We start from the raw sequence: 18,045 nt of genomic DNA on the forward strand, positions 1-18,045 counted from the left end.
AAATGTCATTTCATGAAAACTAGACGTGACTGACTCAAATCTTAAAAGTCTGAGTCATATATCAACTGATGTCATCAATGTATCATCCTTTTTCCCACTACTTATAAGTAACTTCTGCCATCTTTATATTGCAAGTGCTTAAAATTTAAAGTTACACTAATGTTTTGCAATACTTGGGGTGTTCTTCAGAAAAGCAGTGCTCCAAATGCTGGAATGTGCCAGCCTGGAATGAAGTTTGTATTAGACTACAGCAAAATGAGGAAAATCAGAAAAAATGTAAATTTATTTGCATAAAGTTAGATTCATTAAATTTAAAGTATTCTCTTCTCTTTATTTTGAGATTTTTTTTTCTTACAGCCCTACTGGTCTATAAACCTATTTGGTCAGTGATATCTAAAAGTGTATAATAAGTAAGTAGAAAAACATCTGCTTTTATTTCTTTGCTTTTACCTTGTTCTATAAGAATAAAAAAACCCCAAATAATTGAAAAAAACACCCTCAACGATTATTCTAATTCACAAGTCTCTTGCTGTTGTTTATTCAGAAGGCATTGAGCACCCATATAAGCCAGGCACTAGGAGCATCTTGACCTTTGGAGAAGATGCTCAGTGATCTACATGAAACAGAAACTTGATGAGAGCCTTGAGTTGGGCTGGGCCTCTCTTGGTTTGTGTCTAGGTCTGAACTTTCCAATTTCTGGTCTAAGCCAACAACTCTTGCCCTGTCCTGGACTCAATAATCTCCGGTGTCCAAGAAGGCGACTTCTACTGCCTGCTGGAGAAATCTAGGACTTACAAGTCTGGGATTTTGATCTATAGACATTTCAGACAATGTTCTGTTCTCTCATAAGCTCAATGATTTCTTGTACAATAAAAATAAGCAAAAAGGGGGGGGCGGGATCTCTGTTTTCTTTGTGGTCCTGCAAACATAATCAATTGATAAGGCATGCCATGGTATAAAACATCCCCAGGAGACATGTGCCCAGAGAACACACCTTTCTGAAGTCACTCGTATCCTCTCATCATTGGACGAGTTGAATCGATCATCCTTTTCTCTGAAATATTCCTCTATGCACTGCTCTTCAAAATCATGTACTTTCTTGAGCTCATCATCAGTTATGAAGAGTTCTGTGGAAAAGATGAGAGATATGAGGCAGAGAAGTAAAAGCAATGAACCTGAGTTGTGGACCTAATGACATTCCTAACTCAAATCAGGTTAGGGAATGGTGCCTCGATTCTTCACTGAGACTCAAACTAAATCCAAACCTGGTAAGGTGACTTGTGTCATTGTCCTCTTTCTGGGTGTTAGATTCATTATGGACCTCTGAATCTCACCTAAGTATACCTGGTTTACTGCAGAGACTGGTTAGAATAATATATGTTGTAAGGATAACAGTGTAGCTAAATAAAGGAAAGGGAAGCTATGCAGAGAAAGGTTTATTAAAAACTCCTGGGCTGAGCAGTATGGCAGACACACATTGTTCATTTGCCTTACTAAAAGCCCTTTGTAGTGCAATTTCCCCTCCCTCTTCCAACTATTGAGACTGGAAAGCCAAATATTTGCAGAATTCCTTGGAGTTAGCAGCAACCAAGAAACACAGTTTGGTTCAAGGTACAAAAAAAAAAATATGCTGCAGGAAAGGGTTGACATTTCAATCCACACCCCACCTCCAACACCTTTTTCTTTCAAAGGTATTGGAAAGAGATTTTGGTTTCCTGAGAAACTACAGGTATGTGGTTGATACTTTCTACCTTTTTTCATCTTCATACTTCTTTATGCCTTGACCATGAACATGTGAGGGCTGGAAGGACAGCAGCTATTTTGCTACTGTGAGACAAGACAGTGTGACAGGGAATAGCTAAGTCTAAAAATAGGCTTCGGTCTTTGATTTTAGTGAGTCATTATTGAGCTCTGGGCTATTTACCTTATCACTTTTTGTAGTAAAACCTTACTTATTTGTGCTATTGTTCATCTGGTATTCTGTTTATACCAAGTAAACAAAGTAGTAACTGATACAGTGGGAGAAAGAGCCCAGTGGAAATCTGAACCTTTTCTCCCCTGAGCTTTCGACTTGCCTAAATGGGTATTTCAAATGGAAACAGTGAATTTTGGAATTCTTAACCCCTCTCCAACTTTCCAATTTTAATGTCTCGAAAGAGGTCAGGCATTGCTATGTCAAAGAAATTGTTAAAAGCTTCAGACTTAGAGAAACAGTTGACTATTAAGTGACTTTGGTTTCAAACTTTAGTTGCACTAGTAATCACCTGGAGGTAATTCTTGGGCCATGATCCTAAAGGCTCTGATTCAGTAGATTTAGTGTAGGTGGTCTATTTTACACTCTTTGAGAAACCACAGGAGGTTGCTTGTATGGGGTTGGATCCCACTGTTCTTAACAGTGGGTGTACCCGGGGGACATTTAGGAACTTGCAGGAGCTGTTAGTATTCAATGAGTGGAGGCTCTATGTGCTAAATCTTCTACAATGCGTGGAACAATTCTATATAATAAAGAATTATTTCCCCAATTGAACCTTCTTTTAGAAATACTGGGCTAGAAGGTGGTTGGTGGAAGGTCTTTTTTATTCTTGGATTATGGAAAAAACTGTTGGTTTCCTCATGAAGTCATATAGGAACAACCCCTAAGGCCTGGGAAATGTTTAAGACCTAAAAACACGATAGACCCAAAGACAATCATAGGAAGTCAAACTTAGTCACCTACAACTCTGCCTGTCAGGATGCTGATTTACACAGTAGCACTGGGAGCATGTTAACATGGTCCATATATCTTGTGGTGGGATGTCTGGCAAGTAAGAAGCTTAGAACCTCTGAAGGTGCTAAGACAGCCCTGCTGGAGCCCGGTTTTATCTAAGAAAGGGGAGAGGTTAAGAATGCTCAATTGCAGCCTCTCCTGTCTTCTTTCCAGCACCATTTTTTCATCGAGCATACCCTCCTATCCCTCCCAAGTCTTCAGAGCTGTGGGCAGGAAGCAGGAGGAACCAGGTGCCCAGTGGTCCTGTATGATCCCTTATAGAAGCCGTGGGGATTCCTGCTCTGTAGTTGCCGGGGGTTGTCACCCAAAGCTTACTCAGGCCATAGTCCCTTTCATCTGGGTCACTCTCGTGTTTCCTCCATCGGCAACACAGGTGCTGGAATATCATGGTCATGTGGCTGAATATGATCAGAGGTGGGGGCAGAACAGGCCTTTCATGGAAAGTCATGATGAGCTGATACCTCTGGAACTTCCACACTTGATTGGATATTGATTTTACCTCAAAAAATGTATTGCTGAAAAAAGAGACCAGAGATAATCAAGTGAGAAACACCTTGCTTTCCGCAGCACCACACTCCCCTCCTGCCTCAGTCTCCCTACTCCATTCCAAGGGTTCTGAAGAAAGACCCTCTTACTTAAAGACAGCGATGAGGAGGTTGACCAGCAGGATGTTTGCCACTAGGAGGTAGCAGGCCATGATGGCCGGCACGATCCAGGCTCCTGTCTTGCAGGGGGGCAGTTGGATTATTTTACCATCCTCTCGAGTCTCATTCTGTCCACAGGGAGCTGAAGGAAGCAACACAGGCAAGATGTGAGAAATTGTGTGGCTCTGGGATTAAAATCATAGACTGATTTGAATGAGAGGGGTTTTCTTTTCTTTTCTTTTTTAGATGAAGGAAAAATACAGTCATCTCAAAACAAACAGAAAAGAATTCCAGAAAAGCCTAAATAAACAAACAAAAGCTTCATGAATATCCCTACGGGCTGCCACTGCAGAGGGAAGTCGGTTCTGCCAGTTTCCCAAGTTTGCCATTTGAAAGAGGTGGGTGGAGCCCCCTGCTGGTTGGCTGAGTCCTTGGGGCACTGGGTCTCCCCAGGAAGCCTGGTGAGGGCTTTCCAGAAGCTCAGGAGGGGCAGAGTCTCATCGCCCCATCATGTTACTTTCAAAATGTGCTGTGGGGGTCAGAAGCCGACAGCTGGAAGAGCAGCAGCATCGAGAGACTGTCGATTGGGAATTAGCACCAGGGCAGCTGTTAATTGTTGCAAGAAACAACCCAGGGGCTCTGAGTTAATGATCTGCTGTCTCGGTGTGTAGCACCTTGGGAAGGACTTAGGAGGACAGTCACTCAGAGCTCTTGATGGATGGCATTTCACAGGGAGGACAACGAGGGGCGATGGGCTGGGACCCTGGAGCCTGGAGCCACCTGCTTTTTTTCCAGCAGCATTTCCATTCCAAAAACGTGCTTCTCGGGGCACAGGGAACAAAACCCAACTGCAACTGAATAAACGAGCAAGTAGAGAAAAAGAAAAAGTCTGGAGGTAGGGGTGAGGAGGAAAGTGATGGGTGGGACCTGGGTGAGCATGAGTAATGTGCTAATGAGGCCTGCTTGGAGTTTCCGGGTGAAGCCAGGGGAAAACAAATCCTTGACAAAGCTCCTCAGGGCTGCAGAGACTACACAGCCCAGGAAGTGAGATGCTGCTGATGGCTGTGAGTGCCCAGGGATAGGTGAGGTCGCCCTCCGATTCCAGCTGTTTAATGCCCGCTTTACAACAGGGTCCTCTTGCATCTCTTTGTAAAAGAGGAGTGGGGCGTGAAGCAGCCACAGCAGTTGATATAGGCAGCTTCTGAAGATCTGCTGGGAGAGTGTGCAAAGTTGACCGAGACTCTTGGCTGGAGGACGGCACGGGGAGTCCATCTCCTTCTCAGGAGTTAAGGTGGCTAGGCTCCGTGCTCTGCAGTTGTGCTCAGTCCTGGCAGCACTAGGGATCTTTAAAAACTGCCAATGCCCACCCCAGATAATTGAATCAGAATCTCTGAAGGTGGCCCTGGCATCGATATTTCTTTCAAAGATTTCCCAAGTAATTCTCAAGTGCCACTAACATGAGTCTACTAAATTAAAATTAGGCTGGAAAAATTATGTGACTTTTGATATGCTCTCAAGTCCAAAATACATCTTCTCAACTTATGAGGGTTTTAATAATATCAGGTCACCAAGACTCTGTTTTAATGGCCAGGAAAAGATGGTCAAAGTGCTTCCTTTGGATGTGCCTGCAAGAGGATCAGGGGTGGATGGAATCAGGTGTTCTCAAAGAGCTGGCATCTTTTTTTGTTGTTGGTAGTTGTGTCACTACTGACCCAAGACAGCTCATTGAGGGGTCCTGATCATTTCCTTCTTGGGAATGAAAACCCAACGACAGAGGCCCTCACTGGCTCCAGGATGAAGCCCAGACTCCAAGGGTAGTTAGCGTGATGCCATCTCTTGCCACTTTCTACCTTTCCCTCTGAGCACCAACTAGACCAAGTTTTTGCAGTTCCCAGAAATGTCATGCTCTTACTTCCTGATTTTGAGTCATGCTTCCAAAAGGCCCCTCTGACACCTTGCTCCTGACTCCCATGCTTCACCTGGATGAATCCCAGTCATTCTTCAGTGCTCACTTAGCTTTTGGCTAACTTTCTGCTCCTTTTCAACCAGGACTGGGATAGGTATTGACAAAGATCCTCTACTTGACCAAACTCGACTCAGGCTCTTCTGTGGCCTCAGTTTGTGCACTTCCACATTTGTCTCTGCATTTGTCCAATTTTAGCAAGAATTCTGCTAAGTACATTTAGCCAGAATCCCCATCCTCAGTATCTGATCACCATCAACATTTGATCACATTCCTTATCCTCCACTGTCCTCCATCTGAAGTGTGATCACCCTGACCTGTCTTCAGTAAAAATACATTAGCTCAAGTAAGCCAGAAACCCCCCTTACTCCTGATATTTCCTGTTAGTGATCTTCCATCCACTGACCCACACCCTGCTCCTGGCTATAAACTTCCCTTTTATTTTTCACTCAGAGTCAAACCCAGTCTCTCTCTTCTATTACAGAATTTCATTGCAGTAGCCCCCTTGAACAAAGTCTTCCTTTACCAAATGTCATGAATAATTTTTTCTTTAGTAATTCTGTCTTCCTTATGATCCCAGAGCTCCCTTTGTTTGCCCCTTTGGCAGGGGCGGGGCGGGGGTGGGGGTGGAGGGGCCTTCTCAATACTGTATCACTGTTGCCAATTTACTGGTCTTTGTGTCCAACATAAGATTCCCAGTGGGAACATATCTCTTCATGGTTTCCTCTCACAGCTCAGGATATACACACAGCACATTCACACACATCCACATGTGAAAACTGTTTGTTGAGTGACTAAAGGAGATCATTAAACACAGTTTGGTTTCTGAGCACTAACCGCCACAGCTCTGCAAGCCTACTCATCTTGGACAGTTCTAGTTCTAAGCAGTTGCTGGCACCTCTTTCCTTAGGTCGTTTCCAGAAATCCTACCTGTGGCCTGGCAAGAAAGCTTCTCATGCTCAACCAGATGCCTGGGTCTCTGATACCCACTTGGCTGTAGGCCTCATGGACTAGCTCGCTTTGCTTTTCTCTCCTCAGCAAAGCTTACGATCCCTACCCATCCTACCTGCTTCTTCCCGGCTTGACCTCTTTTGGGGCTGTCAGACCTGTGCTGCCCTTTTCTTTGGCTTCTGCTCAGATCCCTGTGAGGAAGCTGACAAAGAGCAGCAGCAAGAACTGCTTGGGGTAAGGGACAAAGGGCACATAGTTTTTATAAGTGTGATCCCTATCTCCATTTAATGTCATTCTGCGATTTCTCTTTACATTCTGGGAGAATGTAAAATAAACTTGTGAGGGGCAGGACTCATCCATCTTTTGACCTCATATTTATTTATTCATTTTTGGCCACACGACATGCAGGATCTTAGTTCTTCAACCAGGAATTGAACCTGTATGCCTTGCATTGGAAGCTTGGAGTCTTTACTATTTGGCTGCCAGGGAAGTCCCACTGACCCCATATTTAGTGAAGATGCAGACACTTCCTCCACTAGAGAAAAAAACTTTCTTCCAGCCTACAGAAAAAAACCAGTGAGAACAGTAGGTACTTCCTAGTTTTTCAGGTGGCCCATGCACATGTCCATGAGTCTTCAGATAGTGTCATCAACATGTCTCTGGATCTCCGCTTGGTTTCCCTACTAGTTACAAAATTGGACCAACTCATTATCTTTATATAAGATTTGCTTTGCTTTGGTGTCATCATAATTGGCTCTGGGAACTCTCTGACAATCCTGTGAGTATTGATTTATTCCACCCTCCCCCAGTTTTTTCCATCCTGCCTTTATAGAGTGGCAGTAGTACTTCAGTGGTTAGAAACATGCATTTTAATTCAGCAGATGTGGGTTCAAATCCTGATTCCACCATTTTCAAATGATGCTATGTTAGTTTACTCCATGAACTTCAGCCTTCTCATCTGTAAAAGGGTTAGTATATATGGGGGAGGTCGTCAAGATCATTAAATGAGATAATGTTGGAGAGCACTTATCTCAGTATCTAGCACTCAGCACTTTAACATCAACAGTGATTAACATTAGTTGGTGTCATCATTGGTTATTTTTGTAATTAATAGACTTGAAGCTTCTCAAGGTTAGGGACTATGTCTTAATGCTCTTTATTTTGCAATCACTAAGCATAGCACTTATTCTACAAACATTTGTTGAGTGGTTATAACATGCTGCATACAGGAGATGCTGGGGGTTAAAGAGACAGTCCCTGTTGCTAAGGAACTCACAGTTCAGTAGGCGGCACAGAAAGGAACAGACATCACATTTGGGTGATATGAGCACTGCTGGGGGCTCTGAAGAAGCAGAACCGCCGTAGCCCCTCTAGCCTGAGTGACACCAAGCAGGCTGCTAGTCAGGATCAGCCTTAAGGACCATCATCTAGATTCTACAACAAGTGCAGTATAAATGAATTAGATGATCCTTGTGACAGCGATAATAATAAAAATGAATCAGTAAGAAACAGTCTTCATTTGGTAGAATCAGCAAAGAGGCAGTGAACATTATATGCAGCAGGTAGTGCCAAACATTGCTTTGTAATGGCTCCTAGCCATGTCCTTGTTCAGAGTATTTATCTGTACTAGAAGGTGCTATGACTCAAACTTACAGATGTCTACCACGGATGAAGATGAATGGGGTGCCTTAAGGCAGGACAAGCAGCAGATTTTAGGATGGAGAATAAGTTATCTAGACTGTAAAATGGCCCCAACCAGTATCTGGGGTTCATATTCCCAGGGAAACACTCCAGGGCACATAAACCCAAGATGCCACATGGGTGGATGTTTGGGAATATGTGGGCTGGTAGCTACCACTGCACCTCCTCCTTCTCTGCTTTGGAACCTGATGCGAGTGGTTTTTCTCCCAACCCTTTTGCAAGAAGTAAACGTGTAGTCACTGCCACTTTCATTCCAAATGACAAGTTGTCCCCTTCCTCTTTGTTTGTGACAGTCAGAGCAGAGTGCCTCTAGGGCAGGAGTCCCCAACCTTTTTGGCCCCAGGGACTGGTTTTATGGAAGACAATTTTCCCACGGACTGGGGTAGGGAATGGTTTTTGGATGATTCAAGCACATTACATCTATTGTGCACTTTATTTCTATTATTATTACATCAGCTCCACCTCAGATCAACAGGCATTCGATCCCGGAGGCTGGGGACCACTGCTCTGGAGGAGGTTTGGTGGTTCCACCTACTGAGTAAACATTTCCCCTTCCTCTGGTAATGGCATCCTGTTTCCCTTTGTGGAGCTGTCCCCACTCCCCTCCACCCCGCTACTCACAGTTCAGAAGTTTGGGTGAAATGAGCTGTTCCATCTCAAGGAGATTTATCCATGTATTTTATCCCCTGATGGCAGTGATTGGTTCAAGGATGGATATGTGATCCTAGCCTGACCAATAAGAACCAATGAGCATAAGGCTTGAGATCTTTGCTGGGACTCATGTTAAAGAGAAGTTCCCTTTTTACATTGCAATATAAGTCTACCAAGTGAAGACAGCCTGCCCAGGAGTGACTCCATCACAGAGAAGAGAAATAGATTCCCAATTCAGTCATGCCTAAAACCAGAATTCTTCAGTTATATGAACCATAAAATTCCTTTTTTCCTTAAGTCAGTTTGAATTGGGTTTCTATCACTTGCAGTGAGTCCTGGCTAATAAAATCACACTTGCTTCCCTGTCCCCTGTCCACAATAATTAAAGATGTTGACATTTTGTGTATGCCACACCTGGGAGGCTGCACTGGAGCCTTGGAGTAGCATGAAGAGACTGGAAGGGGCAACTGGGAATGTGAAATCTGACCTGACATCAAGGTTGAATCACAATTTTGGGGTTTTAGGAGCCAGAGGCTCTGTTGCTCTTTTTCATTAGCAAGCATAGAAAGCATGAGGTCTACACTGGTCAGAGTTCAATTGCCCATCTGGGGCCTCTGACTCAAACTAATGGCACAGATTTTACTTATTATCAAGTCGGTAGGGGAAACACACTTGTGAAACTTTGGCCAAAGCTTCTAGTTACTCCCAAAGTCAATAAAACCCTATTCTAGAAGCTGATCATAGAAAGATTAGGCCACAGAAGGCCTAGGGTGAGGGTACAGATACAGAGTGGGGCACCTACATCCATGCTGTTATGGCCGAATTAGAAGGGATGAAACATCTGAGAATTCAGATTCTCTATGGTTTATCTATGTGGGTCACATTGGCATATCACAAGGCAGAAAGCTGAAAGTGCATTGATAAGTAGAAGTGAAATGGATGACTGGACTCCAGAACGAGAGGTTGTGTAGTCATAACCAGCCAGATCATGCAGGTGAAAGTAAGAAAGCCCTCCTTTTTCTGTACGTGTTCTGGAGTGGCTGGAATGTCTTTTTTTTTTTAATCATAGATAAATTTTTATAATAGCCAAAATAAAAGTCAACAGTATCCCTCACTAGAATGAAAGCCATGGGGAAAAGTGCTTTTGTCTGTTTAGTTCACTATAGCAGCCATAACATTGCCTGGCATATAGAAGATGATCAATAAATATTTGCCAAAAGAATGCAGGCAGGAATATCACACACTGTGCATTTAACCTGCAATGCCAGGCATTTCTGTAAGGGTTATCTGTGATCAATTTCACTAGGTCAGTATCTGTTTTCCTATTTACTTCAAGATCTTAAGTGCCACCATGACCTGCTAATATGAGATGGTTCCTATTAAGATCAAAAAGCTGAAAGAGGGGAAAAACGTTGTTTGGTTATTTGTTTTTGCTGTTAACTTGCAAAGGGTCATGCCTGACATGGGTAAAGAAGAAAGAAAATGAAGTTGCTCAGTCACGTCCGACTCTTTGTGACCCCGTGGACTTTAGCCTACCAGGCTCCTCCGTCCATGGGATTCTCCAGACAAGAATACTGGAGTGGGTTGCCATTTCCTTCTCCAGGGGATCTTCCCAACCTAGGGATCCAACCCAGGTCTCCCACATTGCAGGCAGACACTTTAACCTCTGAGCCACCAGGAACATGGGTAAAGTCTATAGCAAATCTCCCTTCTGAATGCTATTGTATAAATCTCATGGCACACCAGCCATAACACCCCATCTTAAACTCACGGCAGACATTGCTAATCATCATGACACTCTTCTGTCAGGCGGAAGCCTTGGATTCCTTTTTAAGACAAAACTCCTGAAAGCACAACCAATCAACTGACATTGACACAAGAAATGGAACCTTCCTCATAGTTCCTTAAAAAATGAGAAAATGAAGTCTTGGTAAAAGATAATTTCTATGCCTCTTTTCAGGATCCTCCTTATGCCCACATGGCTTGGCCTTTGCCCAAACTATACTACTTTGAAGTTGCCCAGGAACACAAAAGGGTCAAATTAGACATCCTGCTTTTCTCAGACCCTGACATTTTTGATGAAAGGCCACCTACAGACATCCTGGGCTCCTTGACACAGACTGCTGCCCATTTTAAAAGATAACTTTTAAAATGGATGCTTCTGTAGGAACTGCTGATCTTAGTTCATTATTTGGGATCATCAAAAGTGAAGGACAGTAGAGATTTGGAATAAACACCTGTGGAAAGCACAGCATGTGCTGGCCTCTGTGCGGGGCACTTCACATCAGCCATTGCACTTAAGCTTCCCGGCAAGTCCATAACAAACGTATTACCCTTCCAGCTGTGGAAACACGCAGTGAGGAGTGAGATGCCTTACCCAAGATCACACAGCTAATAAGGGATAATGCCAGAACCATTCATTTATTCATCCAAAAAATAATGAGTTCCTCCTCTGCGCCAGTGGGAGTTGGTTCTGGAGATGCAATTATGAATGAAGCAGAAATGGGTCCTCCTCCTCTCTGACCCCAAAGCCTGTATGTATTCCTCACTATCTCAAATGGCCTTTCCAACATAATAGTGCTGGTGACCACCTATCACAAGCTTCAGGGAAAGGTCCTGTGCTATAAGCTTTACTTACATCACCTGTTTTAATCTTTATAATACTCAAACATGATCGATTTTACTACCCCATTTAAAGGTGAAAGAGTGAAGCTCAGAAAGCTTTAGTACCTCTGTCAGTATTTCAAAGACAGTAAGAACAGGGTCAGGATGTCCATGAAAACTTGCTCAACTATAAAGTCTCTTACCCCTGCCTTTGCAGAAAGAGCCAATATGGGGTTGAGAGGAATCTCAATTGTGAACAAACGTAAAGACAGACTGAGACCTCTGAATGTTTCTTGCTTTCACTAACACAAATAATAGTCAAAGCTGTTCAGATCAGGTAACACATGTATGGAACACTAAAATTCAAAGTGTGAAGAAAAAAATCTGATTCATATAATAAGTATCAGGTGCTGGTATCCTTGTCTCAAAGATGGACACTTGCTGTTTTGATTTTATTCTGTAAGGCATGGGGGAAAGAAGCATTTATTTATTTAATATATACATCATATTGATTTCAAAAAGCATGAGAAATTTGAAATGAAACACCAATATTTGATAAAAATGAACATCATGTTTAAAATATGAATAAAAAGGATATTTCAAGAAGATAGACTCTTTCATACATGGCTGAAGAAATGCCTCAATCAGTTCAGTTCAGTTTAGTCATTCAGTCATGTCCGACTCTTTGTGACCCCATGGACTGCAGCATGCCAGGCCTCCCTGTCCATCACCAACTCCCGGAGTCCACCCAAACCCATGTCCATTGAGTCGGTGATGCCATCCAACCATCTCATCCTCTGTCATCCCCTTCTCCACCTGCCCTTAATCTTTCCCAGCACCAGGGGCTTTTCAAATGAGTCAGCTCTTTGCATCAGGTGGCCAAAATATGGGAGTTTCAGCTTCAACATCAGTCCTTCCAATGAATATCCAGGACTGATTTCCTTTAGGATGGACTGGTTGGATCTCCTTGCAGTCCAAGGGACTCCCAAGAGTGTTCTCCAATATCACAGTTCAAAAGCATCAATTCTTCGGCACTCAGCTTTCTTTATAGTCCAACTTTCACATCCATACATGACTACTTGAAAAACCATAGCCTTGACTAGATGGACCTTTGTCAGCAAAGTAATGTCTCTGCTTTTTATTATGCTGTCTAGGTTGGTCATAACTTTCCTTCTAAGGAGTAAGCGTCTTTTAATTTCATGGCTACAGTCACCATCTGCAGTGATTTTGGAGCCCCCCAAAATTAGCCACTGTTTCCCCATCTATATGCCATGAAGTGATGTGACCGGATGCCATGATCTTCGTTTTCTGAATGTTGAACTGTAAGCCAACTTTTTCATTCTCCTCTTTCACTTTCATCAAGAGGCTCTTTAGTTCTTCTTCACTTTCTGCCATAAGGGTGGTGTCATCTGCATATCTGAGGTTATTGATATTTCTCCCAGCAGTCTTGATTCTTGTGCTTCATCCAACCCAGCGTTTCTCATGATGTACTCTGCATATAAGTTAAATAAGCAGGGTGACAGGATACAGCCTCGACATACTCCTTTTCCTATTTAGAACCAGTCTGTTGTTCCATGTCCAGTTCTAACTGTTGCTTCCTGACCCACATACGGATTTCTCAAGAGGTAGGTCAGGTGGTCTAGTATTCCCATCTCTTGAAGAATTTTCCACAGTTTGTTGTGATCCACATAGTCAAAGGCTTAGGCATAGTCAATAAAGCAGAAATAGATGTTTTTCTGGAACTCTCTTGCTTTTACGATGATCCAGTGGATGTTGGCAATTTGATCTCTGGTTCCTCTGCTTTTTCTAAAACCAGCTTGAACATCTGGAAGTTCATGGTTCACGTATTGCAGAAGCCTGGCTTGGAGAATTTTGAGTATTACTTTACTAGCATGTGAGATGAGTGCAATTGTGCGGTAGTTTGAGCATTCTTTGGCATTGCTTTTCTTTGGATTGGAATGAAAACTGACCTTTTCCAGTCCTGTGGCCACTGCTGAGTTTTCCAAATTTGCTGGCATATTGAGTGCAGCACTTTCATAGCATCATCTTTTAGGATTTGAAATAGCTTAACGGGAATTCCATCACCTCTACTAGCTTTGTTTGTAGTGATGTTTCCCAAGGTCCATTTGACTTCACATTCCAGGATATCTGGCTCTAGGTGAGTGATCACATCATTGTGATAATCTGGGTCGTGAAGACCTTTTTTGTACAGTTCTTCTGTGTATTCTTGCCACCTCTTCTTAATATCTTCTGCTTCTGTTAGGTCCATACCATTCTTGTCCTTTATTGAGCCCACCTTTGCACGAAATGTTCCCTTGATATCTCTAATTTTCTTGAAGAGATCTCTAGTCCTTCCCATTCTATTATTTTCCTCTATTTCTTTGCACTGATCACTGAGGAAGGCTTTCTTATCTCTTCTTGCTATTCTTTGGAACTCTTCACTCAAATCAGTTTATCTTTCATTTTCTCCTTTGCTTTTCACTTCTCTTCCTTTCACAGCTATTTGTAAGGCCTCCTCAGACAGCCATTTTGCTTTTTTGCATTATAGCTTATTCCAAATCATAGGCAATGGAATAAAGAGCTTAGTTGAGTGTATGACTACATTTATCCATTTTTTTTTTAAAGAAAGGATTTCCAACTAAAATTCCATCTTGGAAAGATAAGGAGAGAAAAGATTATTTCTCCACCTTATTTTGAAAATCCATAGTTTGGCATGGAGGATTTATTTTTATTTATTTATTTATTTTTGGCATGGAGAATTTAGAATGCCATTAACACAGCTCCTATGGCTTACTCCAAGGAATTAAGACTTACATAGCCCTGCTTTTTTGGCCTTTTTTTCTGACACAATGCTTTTCTGGGCAAGAGAACTAGAGACGCCTCCTTTTGTATAGCTGTATGTATCTAAGAGGGCTTCCCTGATGGCTCAGTTGGTAAAGAATCCACCTGCAATGCAGGAGACTCTGGTTCAATCCCTGGGTTGGGAGGATCCGCTGGAGAAGGGATAGGCTACCCACTCCAGTATTCTTGGGCTTCCCTTGTGGCTCAGTTGGTAAAGAATCCACCTGTAAAGAGGGAGATCTGGATTCAATCCCTGCGTTGGGTAGATCCCCTAGAGAAGGGAACGGCTACCCACTCCAATATTCTGGCCTGGAGAATTCCGTGGACAGTCTATAAGATTCCTGATCTAAGAGTCCTAGATGGCAGCAAACCCAGGCAGAAGTCTTCTTTATGGAAGAAAGGGGGTCTTTCTGTTTCTTTCAATAGGCTATAGCCAATGTCCTCTAGGAAAGGAGACCAGGAAGAGAAGATATAATTGAAAACCAGGTAAGCTCCAACTTCGTAGAGTTGAAAGCACTACCCACCAGCTCTGCGGTTTCCTTCTTTTGTGGTTCATTTCTTTTCCCTTCCCCTAGCCTAAATGTTAGGCCAGTTGGTAGTGACACTGTACAAAGGCAACCATGAAAAAGGCATAAGAGGAGGCCTGGGCTCCTTCATCTGTGAATGGAGGGACTTGGACTATTGACATCCCCTCCAGTATGATGTCCACCCAACTCAGAAAGTCCGAGATGATTGTAGGATACAGGAACAGGGCACGAAGCAGCTCTGAACTGGACAGTGAGGAAGTCATGACCTTTTCAAGCCTCTCTACATCTTCCAGACTCCATCAGAGGGAATGCATCAATTTGAGGATAATATTTCTTTAATGCTTCCTTCACATTTGCTAAGCTTCCTTTTTAGTAAAGATTGGGCAGGCTGAAGGCCCAAGCATCTGGACAGAATTTCATAACAATGTGGTGTTTTCATTCTGTTTATTTTATGGTCATTTTCTATTACATCAAATCACACTGAGTTTTCAACTTATGGCCACGGTATAAATTTTTAAAAATAAATTAATTTAGGTTTTGAAATTGAGATAACTTAATTCAAAATATTACAGAGTGGACAGATGTTACAAACAGCAAATGGTTTATGGGACTAACTAAAGTTGGGAAATGCTGGAAGATTTCTAAGCCCCATCTAGTCCAGACATTTTATTACTCTATGAATCTAAGAAAAGGAACCGAAGACCAGAATAAGCCCCAGACTGGACTATCTATCTCAGGAGCTAACTTATAAAAGGCCACTTACAAAAGCTGTATTCTTTTCATTCCTATCAGAAAAGCAAACATATAATTAGGCTCCTTTGCATGGATATAGAACCTAGACACCACCAGGAGGGAAAAAGAAGTCACTGATAACAGAGCCTCTAATTTGAGAGGGTTAGGGTTACACACGCTCAGCTTTTAGCTATTTAGGAAGCACAATTAAATTAATAAGCTTTTGTTTTTTAATCCAGTGAATTAGAAAGCAAGATGTTATAAGCCTAGGTATGTTGTATGTGAATTATAGGCAGGGGAGGGGGGAGGTGGGGAACATCCAATGCCCTCCGTTATCTTGGTTCTCTGCTCTAGCTATTTTTTAATTTATTCTTTAGTTTAGAGACACCTGTCATTTACTTGCTGTTATTTAAGAAGGACTCAAAATTCATGATTTGTGGTCAGGAAATACTGTCAAAAGATCCTGTACAAAACTTGCCGGGAAAGGATATGTGCCTAGACTCGCTGTTGTACATGTCAGTGAGTCTGTTGTCATGATGCAGCAAATCAACTGCATTAATAGCTCCAATTTCTCTCCCTCTGTATCCAACCTCCCTTGCCATGTGATTTGATAGTTTTATTTCTCTGACTAAACAGGCAGGTTCTATTTCCTTGCCCCTTGATTCCTTGCCCCTGAGTTTAGACATGTGAGTTTCTTGGCCGTGGGGATGTTAGCAAATGTGACCCATATAGAACTTGAAAACACCCGTGAGGTGTTTTTGTTTCCATTCTTCCACTTCAGCCATCACCACGAGGAACATGCCTGAGCCAGTCTGCTGGAGGATAAAATACAGGACCCTCTGGTCCTAGTTACTTCTGTTGTGTGAGCTGAGGTTGTTTTGGATCAGCTGCCAGCCAGCTGACCCCTGGGCACATTCCCAAAGCCTAGTCAAGACAGAAGAACCATCCAGGCAACCCACAGGCTACTGAGCTCAATAAATGCTTACGGCTCTATGCCACTGTCTTCTGGAGTGGTTTGTCCTACAGCATTATCAACAGATAATATCAACATCTGTTGTCAATAGATAATGTCAAAGATGCCTGATATACACGTTCCACTCCCCTGGCCCTGCTCACGGCTACAAGAGGTAGCCCTAGGTCTGTCAGGTTGACAAAGCCTTTTCCTAATTTCTTCACCCTCCTCCCTTAATTCAGGCCACATCCCATCATTGCCCAGGGAGCAGGTTTCCCACCATCATCGAAGGAGCAAGGAGCCAATTCACTGAATGACCAATGGCTAATCAGACTTGGTTTTTAGAAATTAAGCTGAACAGGGAGATCAGCTGGGTGCTCTGTGATGACCTAGAAGGCTGGGATGCGGGGTGAGGTGGGAGGGAGACTCAAGTGGGAAGGTATGTACGTATACATACAGGTGATTCACGTTGTTCTACAGCAGAAATTAACACAACATTGTAAAGCAGGTTTTCTCCAATTAAAAATAAATTAAAAACATTAAACTGAGGTGCAGAGACTTTAGTTAGAAGATGGGAATACATGTAAATCCATGGCTGATTCATGTCAATGTATGACAAAACCCACTACAATATTGTAAAGTAATTAGCCTCCAATTAATAAAAATAAATGAAAAAAAAAAGAAGAAGATGGCAGGGACTTAATTAACTGGAGATCATGCAGTCAGGCCCAGTTGAGCCATTTAAAAATAAAGCAAGCCATCTGAGAGGAAAGGGCAAGAAAGGGGGGAAGGAAAGAGAAGCAAGAGTCAGAGAGAAAGAGAGAACGAGAGGTGATTGATTGGTTGAGCCTGGAAACAAGCAGAGAGAAAAGCAGTCGAGTGGTCATGTCTTCAGAGTCTGGCTTCCCAAAACCACTTCCAGCTTCATTTCCAGTCAGCTTACGTCATGCTTTGTTTCCTGTCTTTGAATGTTCTTGAGGTTTCCTCTTAGACACTTACAGTCAATCTTTATTTAATCTAGTTTGAGTGGGTTTTGTTTTCTTGCAAGCAACATTCCTCTAGTTGAAGACACAGCAATGAACCCCTCAGAGAGGAACAGCTTCTCAGGCTGGTAGTTTCATCAGAGCAGGCCCAGATCCAGTGTGCTGGGGGCTCACGGGAATTAGGGAGCAGCCCCGGAGAGAGCGAGGAAGGGGGCTCAGGGAGGGGTCAGAGGGATGGAAATAAAAAGCACTTAAGTTCCAATTTTACTGCGGGCTCATCTCACTCTCTTGGATATCTGCCTAAGCAAAATAAGATTAGACAAGCTTCTTTCTTCTTCAAACCGAAACCAAAAACATTCAGAGAAAAAAGTCAAATATATGAATTGCTCTCCTGGAATTTGTGCTATGTCCATCTCCACTGTAACTCTTGACTGTGACATTCTCATCCCGATTCCTCATGCTTCAAGGACACCCTGTCCAGAGCTTCGAGGGCAGAAACAGGTGTCCCTTCCAGCCCACGTGCAGGGAGCGTGACTCCCTCCTCATTGCCTTGACTGTGGAAGGTTCCCCCGGTGGGTCTATTCCACCGAGCCACCATGCCTCACAGTAAGGAATAGGCTTCTTGTTCTTGTTTAAAGAAGGACTGCATAATTTTTCAGAACCCCACACATCTGTCCTATTGGCCATATGAAGAGGGAAGAGCCAGGGCCTTCTTCCAGAGGGAGTGTC

The 18,045-nt window shown here is 42.9% G+C and overlaps 1 protein-coding gene across 14 annotated transcripts in view; it reads right to left on the reverse strand.

Annotated features, from left to right (window-relative positions):
* The window catches only part of TRPM3 (transient receptor potential cation channel subfamily M member 3), an 899,779-nt gene that overhangs the window by 19,111 nt on the left and 862,623 nt on the right, over nt 1-18,045 (reverse strand). For all 14 annotated transcript variants that reach the window (XR_006338658.1, XR_006338659.1, XM_043891369.1 and 11 more), the window contains 3 exons: nt 3,403-3,553; nt 3,083-3,282; nt 995-1,127 (listed from right to left, as the gene is read on the reverse strand). Coding sequence is in view for 12 of the 14 variants with exons in the window: in XM_043891369.1 (XP_043747304.1) it covers nt 995-1,127; nt 3,083-3,282; nt 3,403-3,553 (484 nt within the window). In the remaining 2 variants the exon portion in view is untranslated. The remainder of the gene's footprint in view (nt 1-994; nt 1,128-3,082; nt 3,283-3,402; nt 3,554-18,045) is intronic.

The sequence above is a fragment of the Cervus elaphus genome, chromosome 29, assembly GCF_910594005.1.
Source record: "Cervus elaphus chromosome 29, mCerEla1.1, whole genome shotgun sequence".
Classification (NCBI taxonomy): domain Eukaryota; kingdom Metazoa; phylum Chordata; class Mammalia; order Artiodactyla; family Cervidae; genus Cervus; species Cervus elaphus.